General features: G+C 39.9%; 1 protein-coding gene across 4 annotated transcripts in view; it reads right to left on the minus strand.

Moving 5' to 3' along the window:
* Nucleotides 1–26,157, minus strand: part of ca10a (carbonic anhydrase Xa) — a 257,971-nt gene that overhangs the window by 184,565 nt on the left and 47,249 nt on the right. For all 4 annotated transcript variants that reach the window (XM_042397760.1, XM_042397759.1, XM_042397758.1 and 1 more), the window contains one exon: nucleotides 25,249–25,323. In XM_042397760.1, the coding sequence (XP_042253694.1) occupies nucleotides 25,249–25,323 (75 nt within the window). The remainder of the gene's footprint in view (nucleotides 1–25,248; nucleotides 25,324–26,157) is intronic.

The following is a 26,157-nucleotide window of genomic DNA, read 5'->3' on the forward strand; positions in this document are numbered from 1 at the left end:
AATGAATGAAATATTCATCAATCCCTCCGCACCCTGACCACAAATACACACACATACACACAGAAATAAATCACAGTGGGGCCCTCCCTGACTATGATTTGTTTGCAGATGCTGGTCAACTAGATCCATTTGTCTGCTCCCCCAGCAGCAAGACAGCTCAGTCCGCCTCTCCACAGCTCATAAAAATGCTGGCTGAATTTACATCAGGCCAACCAGGGTGTAAATTACTCCCCAGGTCTCTGGCCTGACAGGCTGACATGCAGCCCCTTCATGCTCAGAGGGGAAAATAGATGAAGTCAGATGAAGCGACGGTGATAATGACACTGATATTACCGCAGTTAACCTTTATCTGCACCCTAATCACCAGAATAAAATGTTGGTACTGTACGTTTTTTGCAAACCACAGATACATTGAATCTGTACATTTGAATATGTTTAATACAACAACGTTTCAACAATAGGTATCATATCAACATTTGTAAAGTGACGTAGTTCAGATGATGTCTATGTGAGAAGGAGGAGGGGTTGGGTGATTGGCTAGAAACTTAGATTGAAGAAAGTTGGAAAAGCACTGTTCAAGACTACCTAGAGACCACTGCCCGCTTCACGTTTCGACCGACAAAACCAGCCATTTGCAGCTGTTTTTATTATTTTTTATTTTTTATTTTAACCCAAACCAAGAGGATTTTGTGCCTAAATCTAACCAGGCCTTAACTGCAGTGCTGTCACATCATAAAACATAAAAAAAAATCATTATGAGTTCATAAAAAAGTCATTGCAACAAAAATCATTAAAATCTTAAACTAAACCTGGAATTCTTACTTCTCTAAAACGAAAATGAGCCTGATCACACTTTGATTCATGATTCTGTCACTTTGTTTGAAATAATTGGTGAAAGACTAAGGAACAAAGGGAACAACGGGGGACATATTGACTTCTTAAAATGGGATTTTTTCATAGTTGTGAGCTTCATTTGGACCTAAAAATTAGATTAGAGAATGAAAAAGATTTAGGGAAATGGAGTATCATCTGAGATTGGGTCATCCAGTCAGATTTGCATCTTGACACAAATCCAACATCTCATAGGGTTGGTTTATCATGCCATGCAGATTGGTTTTATTTGTCCAGGTTTTCAGATATCTGTCTCTGATAGAAGGGCTATGAAAAGAATTTTGTTAGTGGTGCTCACAGCGGTGAAAAATTACATTTAGGAGATTAAAAAACCACGTTTTCCCTGTTACTCTTGGCAATCTGCTGGCATCTCTGCAAACATTTCAAAAGGACTATTTCCTCGGTAGAAAGAAGTTCTAGAGAAAACTATTGACAGTGACATGTGTTGATTATCCAGAATAACGGGGACAATATTTTAAGAAAGTCATGTTGCTTTGCTAGATGTAACCACCACTGCCAAAAGTGTGTAAAGCCTAAGATAAGGTATAACTAAAAATAGACATGAAAATAATGAAATGTCTGGTTAAGACTTTTTATGTTCATTTTTTTTTTACCAGTGAAGTGTTATCAATCCTAACAGAATGTGTGAGAAAAGCCCTACATCTCTAAAAAGGGACATCTGCAGCCTTGATTTGATTTACACTGCAACAAGCAGCTGAAGTTTGTTTCCGGGCAGTGGTGTAAAGGAACTGAATTTAACCCACTGCCCCTGATGGATGCAATGTGCCTCAACATCAATAAGCAGACTTCTTCCTAGAGTCATAACTCAGTCAAATCTGAACACACAGACATGATATTGATTTCATTAGATTGTTGTTTTTGACCGTAAATATCTCACAACATCCATGAATCCACTTTGAAGTCGATTTTAAAAAGATGCTTCTTCTAACTGCAGCTATTGCCTTATAATCATCAGGGTTTTTAGTTTTCTTCAGTGTCTCAGTAATCCAGTTCTAGTTGTTTGAACATCCCTGCTCACAGTGCAAACAGGACGTGCTAATAGTTCATTCAGCAGGACTTTTCATGGTGACAATTTGCCAGAACGTAAACAAATACAGGCTAAAGTAATGAGGCTCAGGTGCTCACGCTGACTCTATGCCAGACAAGGAATAACAACAGGAGTGACAAAATCCATTAAAATGATCTTCTATTATCTTTTATTTTTGACATGATTAAGGCTCAGATTGTCCCATCTACATGGTTCTTATATCCCTGGAACATTGACACCCTCTTCTATCCATTAATGTGCAGATATTTTCCCTGTGTTGAAAACTTGTAGACATACAGGCAAAAAAAAACCAAATAATTTCAAACTGCACAAAACTATTTCTTCATAAAAATGGTTTTAAAACATGTATAGTACAACTCACATGCAAATTGATGCCATTTTTGAGTAGCCACGACTTATTCTGAAAATAACAAGATAATGTCTGGCATGTCTGGCAACGAGGTAATGGATTTTTGTTTTGTTTTTTTGGGTATTCTGAATCCATTTCAACAAGGAAATTTTTCCGCTTTTTAAATTTTTATTGAGAGGCTTCACCAGGAGTTGAGAGCATGCAATAAAAAGTATATGGGCACTCATGTGGGCCAAAATAAGTGCCAAATTCAAGCACTGGTCTGTGTGGCTAGATAGAGGTAATTGAGTTTTTTTAATATTTGTTAGTGGGGTGAAATAGCCTTAAATGTAGAGGCGCTTGAAACCTAGTGTTACACACAATATAGTCATTTATATTATTTCATGTCATTACCCCTTACTTGTTCAAAGCACAGTCTGATCACAGGCAGATATAATTCAACACAGCGCTCAATACTTTGAAAAGCGACTAGCTTTTCTCTCTGTCCACTGTGAGTTATACAGGTGCAGTAATTGAGTCATTTCCTTTGGAAGCTGCTCTATGATTGATTGATTTGGATCGGTACACTTGCCCGCTTGTAGATAATATCATAATCTCAGCTGCCTCACATTGCCATTGATTCACATGCTCATTACTATGCAGACAGCTTGCAGAGTTTAGAAGTTTATAGTGAGGAAAGTGTATGAAAGATGGTGCGAAAACTTTGCAGTGAAGGCTGCAGTGAAGCTAAAAGGAGTAATCTGTCTTGCCATGCATGAAAAAACACCATTAATTCTGTTCAAGTCAACACCTTATAAATGTGTTACTTTACAAATCTGGCAAGTCAACAAGGTTTTGGTAACAAATCGTAGAGGGTGGCTTTTTTATGACCTTTGAGAGAAAACACTGAAATCAACTTAATGAAATATTCGTTAGCGGGGAGTGATTTGGTGAATTAAGGACTGTGGATGAGCCCCAAGTTAAATGCATCCAAATTGAAAATGATGTCCTAGGTTGAATTGATTTTCGTGTCGGGTGTCGAGTGCAGTTGATGTAATTTCTCAATCAGACAGAGCCGGGAAAAGGTTATTCCAAAGAGCAAATCGAGTAAAACGCCGCCACAGTGCATCAACAGTAAACTGTACACAACTCATCCTTCCTTTCTCACTCTTGACACACACTCTCCACATCTATTTCATCACCATCTTTCTACAGTCCCTGGGAGATGGAGCACAATGTCATTCCATATATGGTAAAACACATTTAAAAAAAAATCACTGCTGGGCACAAGTGATGAGAGGAAAGCCAGAGATGAGGGCAATATGTCATTATCTGCCTATTCCAGTCTGTCCCCGCTGTGAATTCCATGTCACTAATTCATCTTTGTGTCCTTGCTCAGATCTGTGGAGCAGATTTGGTTATCGGCGGGGGGTCACCCGCCTTAGAGGCACTCCCTCCTCATTACAGACCAGTCCGGTGAGGAATCCTACAGGCACTGGGGTTGAACTGCAGCAGAGCCCCGCTGAGAAGCTTTGTTTAAACAGCGTCTCGCTGTATTACCCAACTTAATGGAGACTCCATCCCCGGCCCAACCCTCGGCAGCTCATGTATTTACATGGGGTTCTCTGCTTCTCAATGTCAGGCATAGGGCAACACGCTGGGCCGGGTGGAATTGGTTGAGAGAAGAAAATGGGTCTCAAAAATGGGAAAATCTGACCTCTGAATGTGGAGGGAGAGAAAAGCTCATTTACTTTGCTGTTAGCTCAGTTAACTGGTGTGTTAGAATGAGAAAGGCTGGTTTTGTGGGTCCAACAGAAAGTCAGCAAACAGTGAAAATGAAAGGGGTAAATATAATTATGAAAGCAATATTTTGCAGGATTGTGAATTCTTTCACTGATTTGTGTAGAAAATGGGTCTGTAATCAGTCACACAGGGTGTTTGAAAAGAGAATATACGTATATTAGAATGATTTATGCATGATACAGTCATTCTAGTAGGTGAAGTTAAAAGGGGAAGAGAGGTGCACTAACGATGAGAATAATGAATTTTTTTAACTCGCTATGAGCAGGGACCTGGGAGCATGGGAGGTCTTTAAAAGTTTTTAAATGGGTATTAGTCACTGCCAGCCCACACGGGTCCACCTCATCAGCATTAAAACACACCGGTCCAGATGTTCAAGCCATCCCTGCTGCTGCAAAAGACCTTTAGCAACCGCGTTAAACCCAAACCGAGGCAGCAGATGGGATGGTCATGGAGTACCTTACATCCAACACATCCTCATACTAAAACCACAGAATAGGTCTATTTCCAATGAATCCCAAAACGACCTATATGAGTGTTTTCAGTGCCCTCCAGAGGATGGATGGGGACCAGACGAATGACCCACAGGACCGTTTTATATTATTATGATGTTTTATGGTGTCACAACGCTGTGGTTAAGATCTGGTTAGTTTTAGGCACAAAAACCACTTGCTTAGGGTTAGGGAAAGATGAGGTTGCAACACCCAGGCCGTAGTGATTCACAGAGTCTTTCACTGGGAAGGACATTTGGTTAAAAGTGGGAGGTGAACAGTGGTCTCCATCTATCTAGTTATCCTCCCTACCCGCCTCCTCCTGACAAGGAAGACACCTTATATTGATGTGAACTGAACAGCATCACTTCTGCATGACATAATTACAATGGCTGCTAGATGGTATAAACATAACCATAAGTTGTTTTTGCCTGCCTGAATTTTAGACCTATGCCGTCAACTTTCTTTTGAGGACGCACTGTTACATCACCTGCTGACTGCAGTGTGAAATGAGTGACATGATGTTGTTTCAGCGTTTCAGTCGTCTTTCATATGAAGAAGGTCCTACACATGTTGAAATATAGTAATTCAAATGCTAACGTCCTCAAAACGAAACCCTATCTGCAGAATGACACTGTTGTCCAATGACTGTTACAAAAATGAGCATTTTCTGAACTGTCACCTCTATGTTTAAGGTTGGTTGGGTTTAGGCAAGTAACTTTAGTTATGGTTAGAGAAAGATCACAGTCATTATTAAAAGCAACCAACTGTGAACACTGATAAAAGATAGGATGCACATGAGTCCTGTGAGATGCTTCGTTGGCCCAACCATCCACCTCCACCTTCTCCGTAAAAAGTCTTCTGTCTCCAGCAGTATGTCAGCAGCAGCTTCAGTTCTGGATGCACATGTACTGCGGTGCACCAGAAGCACTTCAGCAGCACTCACAGCTCAATACAAAACATGAATGTTGTAATGTATGTTTCCAAGGTTGAGAGAGTTAACTTTCATGCAAAATTTTCAGCTAACATGGACGAGAAATCTTAAAACAGCTCAAAAAAGTTTCATGACAACTAAGCAAACCCCATCTGCTGATGAAAACTGTGACACTGTTGAACACTCTTGTAATATAGCATCAAATAAAAGCACAAAATATGCTTTTAGACACAGTTATGCTTGAAGTGTGAGTGAAGCACAAGCTGTTGAACATCCAGTGTAAACAGGTGTGTTGATTAAAATTAAATGCATCTGTTCCGTTCAGTCATAGGTTCCTACAGTTACTGATTTTTTCATGGGAAGTGCCCACAACATATGAATCATCACATCATCATGTACTAGTAGATCAATCAGTATATTAGTCACAACAACCACCTCATATATCTGAAGATTCTCACTCTCAGTAAGGATAACCACACACCATCAACCATGTAATCCACTCCTATAGTGTTTGTGTAGCTACAGCCTCTACCTATGTCTACCTATGTACCTTTTTTATTTTTGCTGCATTAAAACATATCTGTTTTTCAAAAGGTCTTATGGTTAATGGATGGAGTGTGTTATTGTTGTTAACTCACTTTGCAGCAGCCTCGATTATACAGTTATTATGTGCTGGTTTGAAATGCTTTCCCTAGAGCGCTTCTCTATCACTGTTTGTTACCACTGAGTGGTTAAAACCTATAGGGGACTGTTGGACGACGCCAAGCAAGCTTAATATAGGACACAGGTTTACTGCTTTGACACTGTGTCCAGTCGGCTATTTGTCCAAAATGGACAATGCCACCATAGAGAGCCAAAGTCATGACATCACTTCCTGTCTAGCCTCTGTTCTACTAGCTTCTGGAGCTAAATACAATCTCTCATTCAGTGTTTCTTTTATCAGTCTTTAAAAGATCAAGGGTGTTGCTAGGGTTTACTTTCCATATTCTATGACAACTTAACTTTATTAGCAGTTCCTATAAGAAATATAAACCTTTGCAATTTTAATAATGTTAAACTACTATGATTGTAACTTTGTTTCGTCCATGTCCTAAATGTTCTAAAGTAATTCTTCCAACTTTCTAGTTATAACCTCTATAAAAACTTCCACAGCATTTGCTCCTCTCTGTCCTGCTGTTATTACAGACATGTCTGAGTTAGCCTCTTCTGTTGAGCCGTGATGTTTAACCCATGAATGTCTAGGGCTTTTGGAACATGGTGTTTGTTAAAGGCCACTAAAAACATATGAAGTGAGCCACATGACATACCACTGGGAAAGGTTCTGTTCCAAGGCTGGATTTTTACTCATTAGCATAATTGCAAATGCCTCTGGGATTTTAGATGAGTTTTTCTTACTTCTAGAACAGAACCTGTAATTTAAGGTTTGTCTTTGGCTTTCTGTTCTTCCAGTATGGTTGCCCTACAAACTCCTCAGAAGGCCACATGAGCTCTTTGTCAAACACATAGGTTGTTATAAGTGTTTGAGCAAAAGACCAATACTGTGGTTTTTCTCATGAGGACAGTAAATACTGTTGAAACAATATGTAACTTGAACATCTATTAAACTTCCACTTGTCAACCAAATTCAGCCCAGTTTTAAACCTTTACATGTTGGTTGGTTGTGTTGACAGTGCATTCAGGCTGCTCCTGCACACTGCTGTTCATAAAGTAACTACTCCCTGGGACAGTATAGCTGGTATAGGAGTTTGTTGTGTGTCTGACCACCATTGATTTGTCTGTATTTGAGGCCATCAGTGTCTGCCTGTGCACTCTGCATAATGTCTTTAGACGCTCTCTCTCTCTCTCTCTGCCAGGCACCTCACATTTACTATGCATGCCGCTATTCTGCCTCCATAAGCAAAACGGAGAACGCTCAGAGCCGGAGGATGCAGCTTAATCTTTACATCTCGCAGAGCGCGGCAGGCAGCACAATACAAGTCCCGTGATATAATACTCAGCTTTTGCATTCCGCTGACATTCCGCTGCAGATCCTCGAAGACAAAAAGAAGTTTTATCAATGCAGAGTTACTCTATAATGATTGTGTTATTCACCTGCCTCTTGCTGCTGCTGGCTTGGTTATTGTTGAAAAATCCCGAACCAAAGCCGGGAAAACAATATCAATCCTAAAAAAACGTGACACGGATTTTATTTTTTTGTTTTTCTCCACATTACCAAACAACTGATAATATGAAGGAGGAGAGGTGAATCATAAAAGCACCTCGTGGCATCTGTAAGCAATCTGTCCTCAGCTTTGCGTGCCATTTGTTTCCCTCCGGGGGCGTATGTAAGGAGTTTAACACAACACGATTTACCAAGGTGATGTAAATCAAAGGGAAGACTGGTGTACAAGTATCAGCAAATTACTGTACTGTAGATACACAGCTGCACTGCACATACTGTACACTAATTCTCAAAAATGTCACTCTGAGATGCTAAGCATACAAGGCAGCTGCTGACAGAGTAGCATATAAACTAAAATAAACACAATGGGAATCAGATGTAATCGTATATTTTCCTCTGTAATCTTCTTTGTCCTGCATCGAGCTCAGACGACCACAACAGATTATATGACTTATATCACAATTTGTAATCCCCTCAGTACACAATATCAGTATCAATAAAAAGAAAAAAGATTCCAAATGCTATTTTGTAAAGATGTCCGTGGTGAGATATAAAGCAGGCCATCATCGGTTCCTCTCTGATATAATCTTGTCTCCCGGAGATTTTAATATCTGTGGAATGTACACAGTTTTGCCTCACATGGCCGCCTGGACCCTGAAGTGAAGGCTGAATCACAGTTACAAACATAGCTAACACTATGCAATGAAGCCAGTTTTTCACTTTGCAAGGGAGTGTGATGAGCTGATAGAATAATAAAAAGCTCAGTGTACATATTTATCAGTGATGTAAGCACATAAGAATATTTCTTTTTTTGTTTTTTTTTATTTTTCTCTTTGGGATTTACATGTTTTATTGTTTTTAAGGGATTTTTGGATATATATCTTTATCCTTTCTGTTGTTGTTGCACTGCTGTAGGCTCAGAGGAACAGCATTTCATTTTTTTGTGTATGCAAGTACATAAGAAAATGACTATAAACTAAATCTTGAATCTGTATCTGTTTGTATTTATGTATGTGATTACATATGGCTTGTGTTGCCTGGCTGACCATAAGGCCAGTCCACAGGTCAAGCGTGTCATTTACTTGGTTATCTTGTATAATTTTTTTTCAAGCTCGTAGTATTACCCGAAATAAATGGGGGAAAAGTGTCAAAGAGATCATTTCTGTCTGCTTCTTTTCTGTCACCAATAGAATCCAACCTCATTTAGCTCTAAGTAGGCAATACATCAGCTTACAAGGACACGTTTTCCAAATGCAAAATGCGTCACTAGATTCACTGGCACAGACAGGATGACAAATTAATGCAATAATCTCAATAAATGAGTGCAAAAATCCACAGTACGAAGGCTCACTGAATAATTTTGAAGATTTGGGACCAATGTGTTCTCAGGCGTTCATACCAAATATGGCGGCGGGTAAAAAAAACTCGAAGAGGGTGGTTGGTAGAGGAGTGTTGCTTCATGTATCATTAAGAAGATTAGATATGATTCACTAAGGATGGTTAGAATAATGGACTCAAGAGCAGATCTTTATAACCTTGGGTTTAAAACATCAGGGTAGAGACGATCTAACAAAAAACTATGATATCGGTTGCATTATGGGAAATGTAGGCTCTAGCATTTTTGGACCCTTATTAGAAATTATACAGTCTTAATATCTCGGCCTCAGCTGTCTCAATTCAACCATTCTTTTATAAAATATGTGTCTTGTGAGTCCCACAACTTTATGGAGGTGCAATACTCAATTTATCCCCAATTTCCAGATGCAAAAAGTATACTTAACCGTCCAAACCTGCCACCTACAATACCCACAATGCAACTTGACTCACTTCATTCAACTGTACAAATTCAAGTGTCATGCTAGTAGCTGCTATTGTAGCCTCATCCCACTAGCCTTACTTTGCACCTGAGGACTTTGCGACAAGATTAGTACCCCTCAGTCTCAAAATCATAACTGTCAAAATAAAATGCACAGACATCATACGCACTGTAAAAATCACCATCTACATGTAACCTTTACAAATATGTCAGTTTCTGTGTGATGTGTTGAGGATAGGGTTAGGGGGTTAGGGTTAGGGGCTAGGGGGTTGGGGTTAGGGTTAGGGTTAGGGTTAGGGGTTAGGGGTTAGGGGGTTAGGGTTAGGGTTCTATGATGTTGATCTACTTTGATATCATACAAAAAAAGACACTCCTTATAACCTGAGATGTTGGTTCATATCATCAGACTTTTTTCTAAAACGTCAATCTTTTTACAGCTACCTCCATGCCTGCCAAAATGATGTCAGATTGATGTCACAAAACATATTGATATAATACGATACTGATTGCATCTCTGATGCAATACCTAAATTCTAATGTATTGTAATTTCATTTTACTTGCGTTTAATGTAAATCTGAAAAGAGGCTTAACACACTTGAGCGATCAAACACCATCAGTGAACTTGAACAGACTGAACTCTGAAACGCTCCCTTGCTCATAATTGGTGGAATGAAGAAAGCTGATGTTTCGCTGACATTTGAGAGGCCAGTCATATGATCTTCAGAGAGCCGAGAGAAGAAGGACATCAAGCAACTGACAGAGGGGAGAGTAAAAGAAGAAGCAAAGCAAGAGGAGAAAAGGCAGATTTGATTTAAATAAGGATGGAGTGAAGGTACAGAATAACTCAGACAGCCAGTTTTGACTGAGCATGTCTTAAGTGATCAGCACAGATCAAAAGAGGGAGAGTGTGAAAAGAAAGTTTTCCTCTTGTCAGTGGAAGTCGGAGGCCAGCAGCGCTCACAGTCTCTCGGTGATTGACAGTCAGCCGGGGATTGACACTGACCTGTGGAATTGAAGGATTTAAAGGAGGTGAGGAAATTGTCTGCACCCATCATCATAGGGTTACTGTCAACCGTGTGGAATATTTTCAAACTTTTTTTTTTTTCCCCTCCTCTGTTCGCATCGCTCTTTAAGAAAATCCCCCACCCCTCCGTCCAACCTTCAACTCTATTTATCCCACCGCTCTCATTCTCTTAACCTCCACTCGGCTGCCTCTGCTTTCATCTCCTCGCTTGGTTTAACTCTGACTTGACTACTCTCCTCATGCATCCCCCCCATCTACCATCTACCCTGTCCTCTCATCTCCTTTCTTTCATCTTCCCTCTCCTCCTCCTCTCTTCTCTTTTCCAACTCTGCTGTCATTTCTTCTTCTCTCTTGCTCCGACTGTGCCTCCCACTGACACTGTCTTCTTTTATGTCCTTACTTCTTTTCTCCCCTTCACGTGCCTCCTTTTCTTTTACTTTCACTTTCATTCATCTCCTTATTGTATCTGTTTTCCCTCCTCTTCTGTCTTCTCTCCTCTGGTCTCTACCTCTTTCCTTCTCCTCTCCTGCCCTCCTTTCTTTTGTTTTATTCTTGTCATGCTTTGTCTCTATCCCTCTTCTCTATTTATGTTTCCTTTCCTTTCCTTTCCTCCTTTCATGTTTCATTCTCTCTTGTGTCATCTCCCCTCCTCTCTTCTCCTCTTTTCATATTGCCCTTCCTTCCCTCCTCACCTCCTTCCTCCCCTCCTTTGTTTTCCTATCATCTTTTTAATCTATTCTCCTTTCCTATCCTCCTCTGTTCTTTTCATGTTTTCTCTTCTTCCTCTTCTCTTCATTTGTTTCTTTCTTCTCTCACCGGCTGCTTTTCTTTCCTTTCTTCCTCTCCTGCTTTCCTTTCTCTCATTTTCTGTCAAATTTTTCATGTTTCCTCCTCTCCCCCTTCTTCTTCCTCTCCGCTCTTCCTTTTCTCACCTCTTATCATGTTTCTCTTCCTACTCTCCTCTTTTCATCTGTTTTCTTTTCTTTTCTCTCTCATTTTTCATGTTTCCTCTCCTCCGCTCCTCTTACCTCATCTAACATCCTCTCTCATCTCCTCTTTTCATTGGTTTCCTCCCTTCTTCCCTTCTACTTCCTCTCATCTGTTTCCTCCTCTCCTCTCTTCCATCTTCTTCCTCCTCTCATCTGTTTCCTCCTCTCATCTCCTCTCCTCAGTCTGTCTCTCTCCCTGCTGTCAGTCAGTGGAGGGTAAATAAAGGGGAGGTTATGAGGGCCATCCTGTCCTGAACCCCATCCATCACACTGCCACTTAATACCCACAGCTGTCACTGTGTATACACCCGTGTGTCTTTGTGCATGTGTGTGTTGATCTAGCTCAGGGAGCTACTGTATGTTTAGAATTTTCCAAATATCACATTAGAATTTGACAGAGGGTTACCAAAAATGTAAATAATGCCCTTACAACCTTCTGAATTTTTTGAATGATTTTCCACTGTGTGTGTGTGAGAGAGTGTGTGTTATGCAGGTCTGCTGAGCGCTCCTCCAATGCTCTCTGACAGTGAGCTGGAGCACCACACAGGGTTTTGCTTCTGACTGTCTTTGAATGTGAACAGAAGGGATGTGAACTCCATCACACACATTCAATAGGACAGACAGCAGCAACACAAGAAGACACCAAGACATGAATTGTAGAGGAGAAGGATTTTGTTCGAGACAAGAGAAGCATCCATCAAGCTCTGGAAAGTCTGTAGAATGCAGGAGGGGGGCCGGGTTCAATAACAGCATGATATTGCTGCAGTATAAGCAAATATAACAACAGTGACATGGGGTTTTGGAGGCTGGAGTGATATTGCAAAAAAAATCATTTGACTGAAGTGACCCTATAATCTAGCTGTGGTAGAACAGACTTTGACTGAGCTAAAACAGCATTTAAACCATCATGAGTTAGTAAAACTTCCCACTGACACCCAGACTAATGAAATTAATTTAGGTTTCTCTCTTCGGGGTTCTGCTTTTATTGATTCAAGGATTGCTGAGCAGGCAAAGTGAGCACCTGCCCCTGGGCTCAGTCCTTTTCCCTAGGTTTGCCAAGATTCAGTTGAGTTTTTGTGTTCTGATGCTGCATTTAAGCACAATACCAATTCAAAGTAATTGGATCTTAAGAGGGGGCCTGTATTATTCTCTACACTTGAGGTCCTGTTGTGTCGAGGGATACTGCAAAATCTCAGCTGAAGTCCTTGAAGCCGGCACACTGATACATCAATCTGCCTGCTACACCTTTACCATTTTCCTCATGTAAATAAGAAAATATTACTTGCTCTGGCAGTCGACATTGACATTGCACGTAGATTGCTGGAAAATTGTCCAATTCTACTGAGCCAAGTTCCCACTAGACTTGGTAGAACAGAGAACATATTTAGCAAAATATGCAATTGAACAAAAATGGCCAACAATAACTAAGCGCAACCACGGACACTGCAGTGGATGCAGCATGCACAAATGATTGAGTTTATTCGACAATGTCATTTTAAAAAACATGGCATTGAATGCTTGGAAAAGGAGAAGTCAGGATAACACAATAAAGCCTAGAGGCTTATTTCCATTGTGGTCCATTTGGGGATGGGGGGGTGTTTAGGGGAAGGTTAAGACGGTGGATGTGACAAGGCAAGAATGACACAGCACATTAATCAAAACAATAATACACTAAGCAAGTTTTTCACTGTATTAATAACATCAATCACTACCAGTGTTTCGTTGGACCGTGGCAGGCCCTACTTGCCACTCAGTTCATACAACTAATTAAAAACATCAGAGATACACATCAATATATCAACATTACTATACAGCCCCTTCAGCAGATTATATACAATCTGGGTCTGTCCATAACAATTCAAGTAAATAAGCTACATCAAAAAACAAACCCAGACAATAAAATATAGAAAGACACCCTATTATCAGACATTATATCCTACTATGAATAACCTCAGAGCCAGTTCTTAAGTGCTAGCTTGAAACTTCCTAAGCTGCTTATGATTTTAAGATTTCCCAGCCATCTTTTCCACAGATTTACTGCCATGTACAGAAAAAGTTTCCTTCCCCAGGTCTCTTAAATCTGGGAGGAACAAAGTCAGTGGAACTGCCCCTTGTGGAATAGGTGTGTATAGGCTACCCTCACCTGGATGAAATACTTTTTTTTAAGTATGAGGTAAAGCACCATGCACAATCTTATGTACCATGCACAACCCTATCTGAGGGACATTTCCTGTACTTTCAACCACCCAAGGCTCTTAAAAGAGAAGGGTCAAGGTGAGGGTTGACACGGGGAGTTTCAGAATAACCCTTACTACCTTGCATTGAGAAGTCTGAAGCCTGTTTGGAGGTGTGAAGTTTGGCCATTGTCCAGAAATTTTTAAATTCTGGCTAAGAAGTGTGTTCTTTGATTGACTGTGGTGAGCACCTTTTCAGCTTGGCCCACTCTTGACATGTGGTTATTCACCACACAGCAAAGGTGTCTGACTCCTTAGCTGCAAGCACAGTGTCACCAACAACAACCAGGAGACCTTTTCAATTTTATCTTCGACCAGTATGGATTCCGTTTTTCCTCAATGGAGTGTCAGTTTGTTATCAGTTATCAACCTGCTGACATTAAGTTTTGCACTCAGCGTACTTTTAACAAGACTTCAGGTCATTGACTTCAGAAAAAGAGAGGTCCGAGTACACTCTGTTGTGGGACCCTACAATTTATAGACCTAGGATGAGACTTGTCCCTCCAATATCTAGCTACTACTTGCTGCCTATCTTTCAGATAAGAGCTAACCCACTGCATCATTAAAACCAATGGCTTTCAGTTTGGACAATAAAATAGCATGGTCAACCATATTAACTGCTTTCTGTAGATCTAACATTGCCATACCACAAAAATTCCCTTTGTACACTACCCTCCTGATGTAGTCAGTTAAATACAATAAACAGGTGTCGGTTTGGGATTTTCCAGACTGAAATTTGTATAGTAGATGTGTGAGGACAGGAATGCATTAATCAAATAGCCTGACACTTCTTATACTTGAATATAAACACCACAGTGGGTGCAGCCAACCCAACGACTTTAAAGGGAAAAGTCTAGTGCAAAACTGAATCATGCTTTTTCTTCTGGAGTTGCAACCCATCAGTGACTGAGTATAGCATTAATTTGTAATGTTTTTGTTTTGGCCAACGGGTGGTGCATTGCATTAGTGATAAATTAAGTTAAGGTAGATGCCCCTTTTACCTAGGCTGAGCTATGATAACGCTAACCCACTGGCATTGTTGTACATTTTTTGTACCATTTAAAAACTACTCTTTGGGGCCCACCCAGGCCCCCTTGTGCCAAGGCCCAAATGCAACCGCACCCATAGATAACTTCATCTGAATGCCATGGCCTGCTGTTGTCCAACCACCATCACTGTTTATCTACTTCCACTAGTCTTACCAATAGCCACCAGTTAGCAACACCTCTGTATGAAAAACTATACATGAATCATATCTCTTGACATGTCTTATCAAATAAAGGAACATGGTTTCAATATGAATTTGTGTGTGAGTGTAAGAGTACAGGCCAAGTCTACAAGGTCAGTAGGTGTGCTAAGCTAAATAGCATGCTAACAACATGTTAAACTAACTACTGTAGCATGGTTACTGAGCCTAAACCAAATCAAACCATCTTCTTCAGCTACCTCACATTGGCAATCGACAAAGCATACACCTCTGTGTATAATATCACTGGCTATCAACATTAGCTAACAGCATGTTAAGCTAGCCTTACATTGAGCTTACTAGCATACTGCCATCACTGACAACATGCTTTTAAAACAAACAAACAAACCAAACAACACAACATACACCTCTGTCTATTGCATCACCAGATAACATTATAAGTTTCAGATTCCACACTTACCTATCACCGTCACTCACTTTTCTTCTTGCCCACAGTCAATCACTGGAGCTGGCTGCAGTGTCTGCCATGTTTTTTTTACTGCCTGTATTGGGCTCTGCTCTCTTATACCCAGTTCAGTTAACAGGTAAAAAAACTGATCTGCCAACAAAACCCCTTCAGCCAACCTCCACTGAGCGGACCTTTAGTTTCTACCTTCCGCTTCTGCTGTCAGTATCTAAACTTTTTCTTCTAAATGGGCCATTTCATGTCACATCCTCCCATGGTACTGTCAACTCACAAAATATAAAACACGCTCATGTTTCTGACCACAACACAAGGTCTGGTCTTAGTAGCAGCTATCTCCTGAGGTACCATGAGCTGTTTTCCTAAATCTACTCTCATTGCTTCTCCTTCTTCTTTTGGTTTTAAGGCAGGTTGCAACAATTGCTTATAAAGTGCATATCGCCACCTACTGCACCGGAGTATGTAGTATTAGATATTATCCCTGGAATACTTTACATCATTAGGTAAATAAATCATTCTTAAATGATCGTTTTAATTAAAAAAAGAAAAAAACCTCACTAAAATCTATGCTATAATCTTATCTCCTTCAAATATTCCACAACAGCTTTCTGTGTGTCCTGTACCTACTCTCATTTCCCAGTCCCTTCCTGCCTTTAGCTGCCCTCCATCATGCCTGTTTTCAATTGCTTGCTGCTGTTTCTTCATTTCTACACTTTCCCAATTCACCCACTGACCTTGATTGCATGAGAGACTGCTTATGCACACCTAAGCAGCCTCTTCTTGGCTCTGAATCTTCTCTACAACCAGTTTCCAGCTGCTGTTGCTGCCGTTATCATGCTGATGAGATTATATGAACTCCAACAACATGACAAGACAAAAGAAAACTATGAGCAAACACAACTTTATGGATTATGGATAGACTAGATCCAAAGTGGAAAAAGAGTGCAGCAGCACATCAGTGCAGAAGGTAATGTTTCACCATGATAGGTAGGAGAAATTTCTCCTGCAATGGTCATCTCCACTGGGGCCAAATCTGTTTGGTACGATGCTTGAGGCCCATCAAACAGTCTCTGTTGTGTAGTGTTGGCTGTCAGAAGCCATCTCTTCCACTCTGCAGGCACTGATCCAACCACTGGGAGGCCTCTTCTCATAAGATCTGCCCCCACTCTACAGTAGCTTCTGCAAAACTGAGAATCTTATTTCCACCTCCAGTGAAAGGTTAGGTGCATTCAAAACAAGCTGGCAATGTGCTATTGGATATCCATTTTCTTCCCATAAACCTGCTTGCAGCAAATCGTTCGTGGCCCTGCCGGTGCTGTAGGTGCTCCATTAATTGGTTTTCGATCAGTGATTGTCACTTGAAGAAGAGTTCGCTACCTGCCAGACAACGTACCTGCCAATTAACCTCCTCTATTGATTCAGAGAGGGGCTTAGCTGGAGTATTCACAAAAAAAAAATTAATAAATAAATAAAACATTTAAGGGGATTTATCACAACGCTGCTTTTTGGACTTTGCGACTGGCGGCTAAAATTCTATAATTGGTGCTTGGGTCTCGTCTCTGTGGGATGTAAGAAAATTGTTAATCAGCTCACAAGCTGCTAGAAAAACTGCAGCCGCTTGTTTGATTGCTGGAAACAAAAGTGGCTATCAAACAAGAGTGTGAGGAGGGGCAAACACAGGATTAAATTAAATTCCTGTGATGAGAAGCTGTGACAAAATGGTCTGACGGAGGTTGAGAGCCTCGAAAAACAGAGCATCAGATGTGGAGATGTACGATAAGGTCTGATGATTACATCGGATGCTTGCACATTCAAGATCAAGAGCTGTCCTCCATGCTTTATTAAAAGCAAAAAGCACAAGAATAATCCTAACAGGAGCAGTGCAGTGCCTTATTCAACACTTGTGCCGACAAGTTTTATCCCATTGAATCAGGAGAGTTGCTTCTCTGACTCTCTTTGAGTAAATGCAGTTTTTAAATTCTATACTTACCTCTGGTATCCAGCCATGCAGAGTTGTGGTTTTATTTGTCCAGGTTTTCAGAAATCTGTCCCTGAGACCTCATTGTCAACAGTTTTCTGAGAGCCTATTTACTGCCAAATAGTCTCTATGAAGCTGCTGACAGTGTGTTCTGTGGATTAGTAACATTTTTGCATTCTTAAACCAAACCTCACTCACTTTTTGGCATGTGGAATGTTCGTATCAGCGCCCCAAGTGGGACTTAACTGCACAGTTGTCGTCAATTAAATAATTTTGTCTTGATGAATGCCACCTTCATTGAGAACGTTTGCACAGTTGTGAGATTTGATCATTAGCATAGTCGATCAACAAATGACTATGTAAGGCTACTAGTTCTGCTAAATTTAAAGGCAAGTTTAGTAGTGTCAGTGGTGGTATTAGGAGATCTGAAGAAATGAGAAAATATTACTACAGCTGGCATGAGAGCAGCACTGTCCAGATACGGAAAGAAAGATGGAAGGGTTTGACATGAAGTTAGATAGACATTAGTCCAGGTAATCTTACACATAAACCATGATCAGCTGTTTGGTTGTGAAAACGTCAAACCTCTATTGGCAGTGATACCCATGATGATGATGATGCATACACTGACACAATGAACAGCATTTTTAACAATGTATTTTATTATTTTTGGTTCAGTTTATTGCTGTAACATATTTAACTCATTCAAGTGATTATAGACCTCAAGTCAAACAAGTGCCGGAGACGTATTTTGGTTCCGGACCTTTGTTACATGTCATCTCCTCTCTCTCCCCTTCTGTTCTGTCATCTGTTAATAAACTTGCAAAAAAAAGCAAAAAAAGGGGAAAAAAAACATGAAAAAAAGAAAAAACTAAAAAAGGGTTTAAAAAGTTTTCCCCATGTGCAGAAAGGTGACCGACTGTATGAGTTGTACGACATACCTGAATCACTCATCATTCATTCAATTTACTCATCATTGTGAATATTATTTTTACCCAAGAGGAAATTCTAAGGATGAGAATGTTCAATTGTTAAATATCCTTTTTCCATGTATTGAATTCCATTTACTTCCACTGTTTTAGAGCGGAGGCAGAAATCTCTGTGGCTCAAAACCTGCGAACATAAAACCAAAGCCTGCATGCCAAGACACCACTGGAGGTAAATTAGAAAATAGTGTTTTCATATTGTGGTGAACTGGCCCTTTAACTGAGCTATATATTTGCAAATCATCTTGAAAATGCTGCTAAATCCTCATTATTTAGAAGAAATGTTTTACATAAGAGCTTTAATTGGTTTGAAACCAGCCTAATTGTTGGATGTGTAACAATGACTAATACAATTATAAGCGTCACTCATCCTGATTATTTTCCCCTATACAGTATAAGTAGGCAGTTAAACATTTTAATCCTAAATCAACAACAACAAAGTCTTCTAATAAGGATCCCTGGGACAGAATCTTATCAAACGGAGGGCTGTGTCTGTAATGAGTGTGTGTGTGTGTGTTTGAGCTCCATAAAAGCATCCCTCTGTCTGTATCTCTGAGCTCTGTCATCGCTCTCTGCCCTGCAGTTGCCCTCTCTGTAGCTCCACCCTCTCTCTTTTGTCTATCTCTTACTCTCTCAGTCCTCCTCCACATCGTCATCCATTGCTGCCTCCATATCTTTGTGATTAGCCCCAGGTGGTCTCCAGCTCCAAACTCTGCCCGTTACATCACTCAAACTAGGAGAGTAGCAGCAGGATTACCCGATATATATATACACCCAAACCCTAAGTTGTGTTGGCACACGGGAGCCTCGTCTAGGAAGAGAGAGCTGGCAGTGTAAGGTTTAGGAGGTGTGAGCAACCTGAGGGGATATTGACAAAACAATTTTATCTCAATGTTATGTGTACTTGTTTATTCCTGAGCTTTTGTTCGCATCACACCGTTGTCATGGAACTGTAGGTTTTCAAACTCTTTCAACCAAAATGTATGTAAAGTCCTTCAAGTGCTACAGTCCAAACTGAGTAAAGTCCAACTGCTGATTAAGATCATGTGCTCTGATAAAAAGCTCTGGGAAAAAATTGTTTTGTCAACTGCTGTTTCCAAGGTCAAGCATGTACTGTCAAAATTAACCTGGGGGGAGTTTACATCCCACAAATAAACACTAACACTATATTTTATAGGCTTATGCCAGTATATTTGGGACTCTATATTTAAATTTGACCACTTTTAATCAAACAAAAGAAATAAATAGACAGACTAATTTAAAGTTATAAAATGCATGATTTTCCTAAAAAACAATGTATAGACTCATACAAAAGTAATCCCTCCCAATCATCACTTATGACCCACTAGACGTGTGATGATGATGATTTCTACATCAATATAAGAGATTGCTAAAAGCATAGAAGGATGGCTTTGGAAATTTCAGGGTTACATGTAGTGCACATTTTAACAGCCAAGGTATGGGTTCTGTTATCAGCCTCTGATGTCTTTTCTAAATAATTCTGTATTATCAACCATTGTTTCTGTTTTTAAAATACACAGGTATGCTGGGAAGACCTTTGGCTTTCTCATAATCTTCCAACATAATTAGTGTGCCAGACATTAAACTTTCACACCAAGGTTGGACCAACCAAAAGCTTATAATGATGTTCCACTGGTGGTATTTTTTACCTCATGCACTGATATTGAAGCCTGATCCTTGCATGACATGGAGTAGGATAGGGACTGTCTCGAAAGTGCATGCAAATGGATGCCAAGGAAGCTTTTCAGATTTTTTTTATGGACACTTCAAACTAACTTTATTCAGTATTTTACATCTGGACTTCCTTCCATTGCACAACCTACTTTAAAAAAATAAAATAATGCAAGTTATTCCACAATATGGCCGTTATTGCCGTTTTTTTGTCAATAGCTTTCTTTTGTTTATAGGAAATCACTCACTATGGCCCAATGCAATTCTGATTTGTATTTTTTCACTAACATTACATTCTATCTCCACTATTTATTTCCATCCAGACCATTAACAGTTAGACAGCTTTTATTCAGACTCAATTAAGACTTTTTTATGTATGAGGAGTATAAATGGCAGTGCAACAAAACAAAACAATAAAACAAAGTAAAACTATTTAATACAGATTTATATCAGCATTTATGATATAAATCCAAATACAGATATTTTGTGACATGGACTGCCTTTGCAACATTCACAGTGCGACATAATTTTGGTCTACATTAAAATTATAAAAGCAATTTATTTTGTGAGCCGAATCAAAGCTTTCCTTTGTTGGTCTCCTATAATGGCATATAGTCTGTATGTATATAGTCCTACAGTATGTTGTATATCTGTGGAGAAAAAAAAGTGTCTGTGTAGATTTCTTGTGGCAGGAAGGTTTGTACGAGATAAGAGGAAATAACAGGAAACAGGAAATAAATGCAAAGTCACTGGAAATGGATCCGGCTTCATATGGCACTTATCCATTGATGGATCTGGCCAATTCCTAATCCTGATGATTTACTCGAGACATTTAGTTCGAGTCTCAAGGTACTGGCAGGCATCAAATGCTCTTATTAAGAAAGGTTTTAGTTGAGTTTAAACAATGTAAAGTATTTGTATTTTGTTTCTATCTATATTTATAATTATTTGGTGATGGCGGTAAACTTGTGTCAGAAGGTGTATGTTATTAAATACAGACAGGACCTGTACCAATGAATTATAACCATTTCACAGGAAGCACTATCATTATTATTCAAACAAATGATGTTCTCAAACACAATACTCACTCTCAGTATTGTCACATAACTCCAGGCATTGAACGTCGGCTCTGCTTTTTCATTCTATCTTCGGTCCTTTGACATTATAATAGGTTTAAATTGACTGTTACAACACAGCAGGCACTCGCCTTGTAAGTTTGGAAACATTTTAATAAGATCTTTTCTTTGTGTATTTGCATCCCTGTGTTAATTGAAGTTCGCTTGAATTATCAAATCATACTCCAGACACAAAATAATGAGTGCATAAATTAAATAAAGCACACAGTGTGCTTCCATTAATTACAGTAAAATGAACAAACTAATATACAATTCTAAGACCCGGTATTGGAATAAATGGTTCGTGTTTGTTCTGTAGAAAGAACCATAACAGTTTGGGGAACTGACTGCATACTTTTTGACCCTGACTGAAGATTTAACATGAACACGTGGCTGAAGAAGAGGAGGAAACCAACAGCACTTAAGAGTCATATCTGACCTTTATACAAATTTCAAGCTAATTGAAAGGCTCAAAAAGGATGAGCTATATTTCCAAAGGTCAGCTGTAGTGAACCTGGCTTGAGAATAGGATCACATTTGCTTTGCTAACCTTTGGGTGAAAATGTTCTATGATGTTGGACTGCAATTTCTGATCTCTGCTGAGAGACTTCCAGGGAGGTGAAATGTGCCATTAACAGGTGAAAAGAAGCGTAGAGGGCTCAGAGCTCTGATAGCACTACCGTACCAGCGCTGAGTGGAGCCTTACAGCGATGTTATTGCTTCTCCCAGTTAGGGAGTCGAATTATTTCCATTTCAATTCCTACAATATTATTCCAACTGCCAATCAAATACACCAGTAACAACTTTTGTTAAGAACTCCTCTAACACTCAGATGTGATAAATAATTCAAAAACTAGATCTGTCAGCCGTCTCCTCAGTTGCTTCTCTGATAATCTCTAATAAGTAAAATATGAAAAAGCTGAAGTGTAGATGAGGATGAGGATGAGGTTATAATTGTAATGAGTTATTGCTCACAGAGAGTAAGTGTTGAATGACCTGCTCTATAATGCGTATATCACATATGACTGAAAATCCAGAGCACAAACTGTTCACTATTCAATCAAATCTTTTATCATCACTCACTGTCCGAGCAGCCTAGGTAGGAATATGTTCCATCAACATTATTTCTCTCTGCCTCATTAAATTGGGCTTCATTTGCAGTGAAAAGCCTTCCGTTCTCTTTTATTTCCAAGCTATGAAATCCTGCCTGCTGCAGAGCAAGGTAACAAAAGGTTGGGAATTCTCAGCACATCCACGAGAGGATCATGAATAGCGTTTAACTGCTCCAGCTGTTGTATGGCGGTTAGTAAAGCAAGCGCGCTGTGGAGGACTGCTAGAAGAGATAGCTGAGATATTAACGTAGGAGCAAACCAGCCAGAGGTTGGTGCTTGAGGGAAGGACAAGCAGCCACTTATTTATGTATGCCTGGACATGCTGGGAAAGCCACAGTTTGCTTTGGGAAGCAGATGCCTTTATTTACTGTGCACACACACTGTAATACCACACCATCTCACTGTGTTGCATTGTATTTATTCCCTAGGTCTCTAATCCCAACTTCAGTCCTCACTACTACATGCCAACTTTAATCCTTAACCCTAATTTGGAATGTTAAGATTTACTTAGGATCATGTCAAAAAATCCACTTATTTTGGTTGCTCATAATCCAGTCTAATCTACATGGCAAAGGCTGAATATTCAAGCTAATATGGAGGCAACTCAGACTGGCTGGCTCCATAGAGACTAGGACTGCACTGAAATTAGGGCTGCAACTAACCATTATTTTCATATTGATTAATCTGTTGATTATTTTCTCAATTAATCGATTAGTCGTTTAGTCTATAGAACGGCAAAAAATAATGAAAAATGTTGAATGTTGTGTTGATGTTTCCTCAAGCCCAATGTGATGCCTTCAAATGCCTTTTGTCCTGATCAATAACCCAAAGATATTCAGTTTGTGATCATTGAGGACTAAAGAAACCAGAAAATATTTACATTTGAGGAGATGGAACAAGAACATATGGATATTTTTTCTTAAAAAATGACTCAAACTCTATTAATTGACTAATCATCGCAGTTCTAATTGAAATCAATGGATAAACACAACTTCAGTATAGACATACAATACCTATGACAGCTAAATTCGTTTTTATAATGTGTCTTGGTGGGGATTAAGGAAATGAGTGCTCCATTAAGAAGGTATTATGACTTAAGCGTGGTGTGTTTGCCTTCACTGAAAGGTCTCTGGATTAACACTGAGCTGTGATGGCTGCTGATTCCCCACCCCACCTTACTGCTCCATCCCCCATACCCAAATCTGGATTTTGAGTGATTTTTCAACATACTGAAGGATCACTGTGTTTACCCTTGTGGTATAACTAGAGTGCTTGAACCAGCAAAGTCAGAGGTCCAAAATATCCAAAGTTTGAATTCCAACATTTTCATTTCCTGTATATTTATTCGATGCCTTTGGCAAATGCTGTCCACTGACACCTTAGGCAAAATATTTCTGCTTGTTTTTTCTTCTACATTCTACAGGAATACACAATAAATGAGAACTCAGAAGAAATGAAAGTGAGAAACAGTTTCCTTCCATCTTTGATTGATTTCACAGTATTAATGTTTTGCAGTATCTATGATCATAAAAGAAGCAATCATCCTGTCCAACTGACTGAGGAACAGCAGATTCACTTTGTTTGCCTTGTCTCAAATCAACATCCAACAAACTCCCAAACGGCAGTTGGTGAGCACTCTGACAACAAAAAAAACAAGTTTATCTGAAAAGGCTGAATCTTCACCACTCATCTTTCAAACCTTGTCGCCAGACAAAAATGCTGATACTGGAAAATTCCATATCGGATTATATTCGATGTTTTTTTCACCCCCAATGCCAATGTTTTTAAAATCCTCGCTTTATGCAATATCTGTGGAAGGCACCTACAGTATGGTTATGGTTACACAACTAAAACGCTTGGTTAAGATTAGGGAAAGATCATGGTTATGGTTAATATAAAGGAAAACATAAATAAAGTTTCTGCTTTTGTATTAAACGTTGGCATTGGCTGTGAAGTGTGAGGTGCAGATTTGTATAACGCCGATGAAATTCTTCGAGATACTGTGCTGGTCTGTCACAACAAATACACAAGCATCAATTGTCTGCAAGCAGTTGGGGTATGATGAAGACCATCAGGTGAAGCTTACTCACCCTATAAAACAGCTAATGACTACATCAACAGGTAAAAAATCAGGATTTTAATTTATTCACCTGCCATCTCCATGTTCTCTTATATTTGCTGGCATATTTGAGAATCTTTACATAAGTCATTTGTGAAACTGGCGCTTTAATTTGGAAACTAGCAGAAAATCAGGCTAGTGTGTGCTACTATGGCTCACACAGCTATACTCTCAATTGAAAGTAATGGCCAAGTGTGATGTTGCAACTTGTACATTTAGGTTGAAATCAGGTTTAAAGTTCCAATTCAAGACATTAGTTCAGCGTTTTGAACTCTACAGATCAACCCTTTCCTTTACCTCTTATTGTAACTTGATACTTGCTCTTTGATCATAAGAAATCTTGCTCACCTTAGACAAAAGTTAATCTTGATGCTTGCAGAAGTGACTACCAGCAAAATGTCCTCTGTTTGAATTTTCCTAATTGATCTATCTGTGTGCAGACATTGGGTAGAAACACACACACACACACACACACACACACACACAGCTGCAGGCTTTATCAAAAGCACCTCAGCTCAGCAGAAAACACAATCTTGGGAAAATAATTGGCCTGACACGCAGATACACAACAAGATGGAAAAGGTGGAGGGAACAGTGAGCTGCCGTCAATCAATCAGAGGAAAAAGCGTCAGCTGTGTGGGAAGGACGGAGAGGCCTTGTCAGAATGAGAAAATAAAACTATTGCCAATGGCAAGGTGGCCTGATGTTATCTTAAATATGTAATAAGCTCTGACTACGGGATCAAGCGCACAATGTGGTTAAAGTGTATGCAGACAAATCAGTATTCTGTGGGAAACTTCCATGCATCAAAGGTGCTGCGTACTGTTTTGAGGCTTACCTGGAACAAAGCTCCCCTGCACCACCTCCTTGTACGCCCACCATCCTTCGTGAATTTTCGGCGGATTCGGTTGTGCTGTGAGGTGAGAGGAGGAAACACAGAAACAGGGACATCAATCACACAAGAAAGCGAAAACACCGTCCTGCTGCGTTCAGATGCTCTCCAACTGAAACACTGCATTTTTTTTTTCTCCCTGCCCTCATCATTTCCAGACACCCTGCTAACCTTCTCAGCAAGAGGCCTCAGTAAAGCAAGTCTCCAGAGACGGCCCGGGAGCAAACAGGCCTGCGATTGGAATTCAACCTCTCGTTTCAGTCAACACACACACAAGCAAACTCCCCCGTGATGCAATGACTCCCTGGGCATTAGTATGGAAATGCATTCTGTCATGTTGTGTGAGCTGTGGAAGAAAGCCCCAGATTAGAGCAGGGTGGTACAGTATAATTGAGGTGACTAAGTAAAGGTCTCAGTACAAAGACAGAGTTGTGACCGAGAATTACCCACCGAGCCTTCAGGATATTGCTTTTCACACCTCAACTTTTTTTTCTTTTCTATTCATTCACTGAACGCGCAAAGCGGCGCTTAATCGAGGGTCCAGAGGTTGCCCTGCCTGCTTGTCTTTAATGGAAGTTGAGGTGGCCGAACAACCCCTCCTCCCCCTGCTATCCCCTCCAAACAGCCTTGCTGCATTATCACTGGAGAGCAGGTTCAATTTCAGAGGGGTGGGCCGGCTGGACACGGTCCAAAAAAGGCAACTTTCTCACAAAGCAATCTGCAGCCAAAAGCTGAAAAGAAAGAAAAATAGCAGTTGGCCTCCAAAGAAAAAAAAGTGTATCCTCTTTGTCAACTTGTTTCTCAAAATGATGAATTGTTTCTTCTTCTTTGATGGTAAATGAACTTGAAGAAAAC

Source organism: Thunnus maccoyii, chromosome 20, assembly GCF_910596095.1.
Source record: "Thunnus maccoyii chromosome 20, fThuMac1.1, whole genome shotgun sequence".
Lineage (NCBI taxonomy): Eukaryota > Metazoa > Chordata > Actinopteri > Scombriformes > Scombridae > Thunnus > Thunnus maccoyii.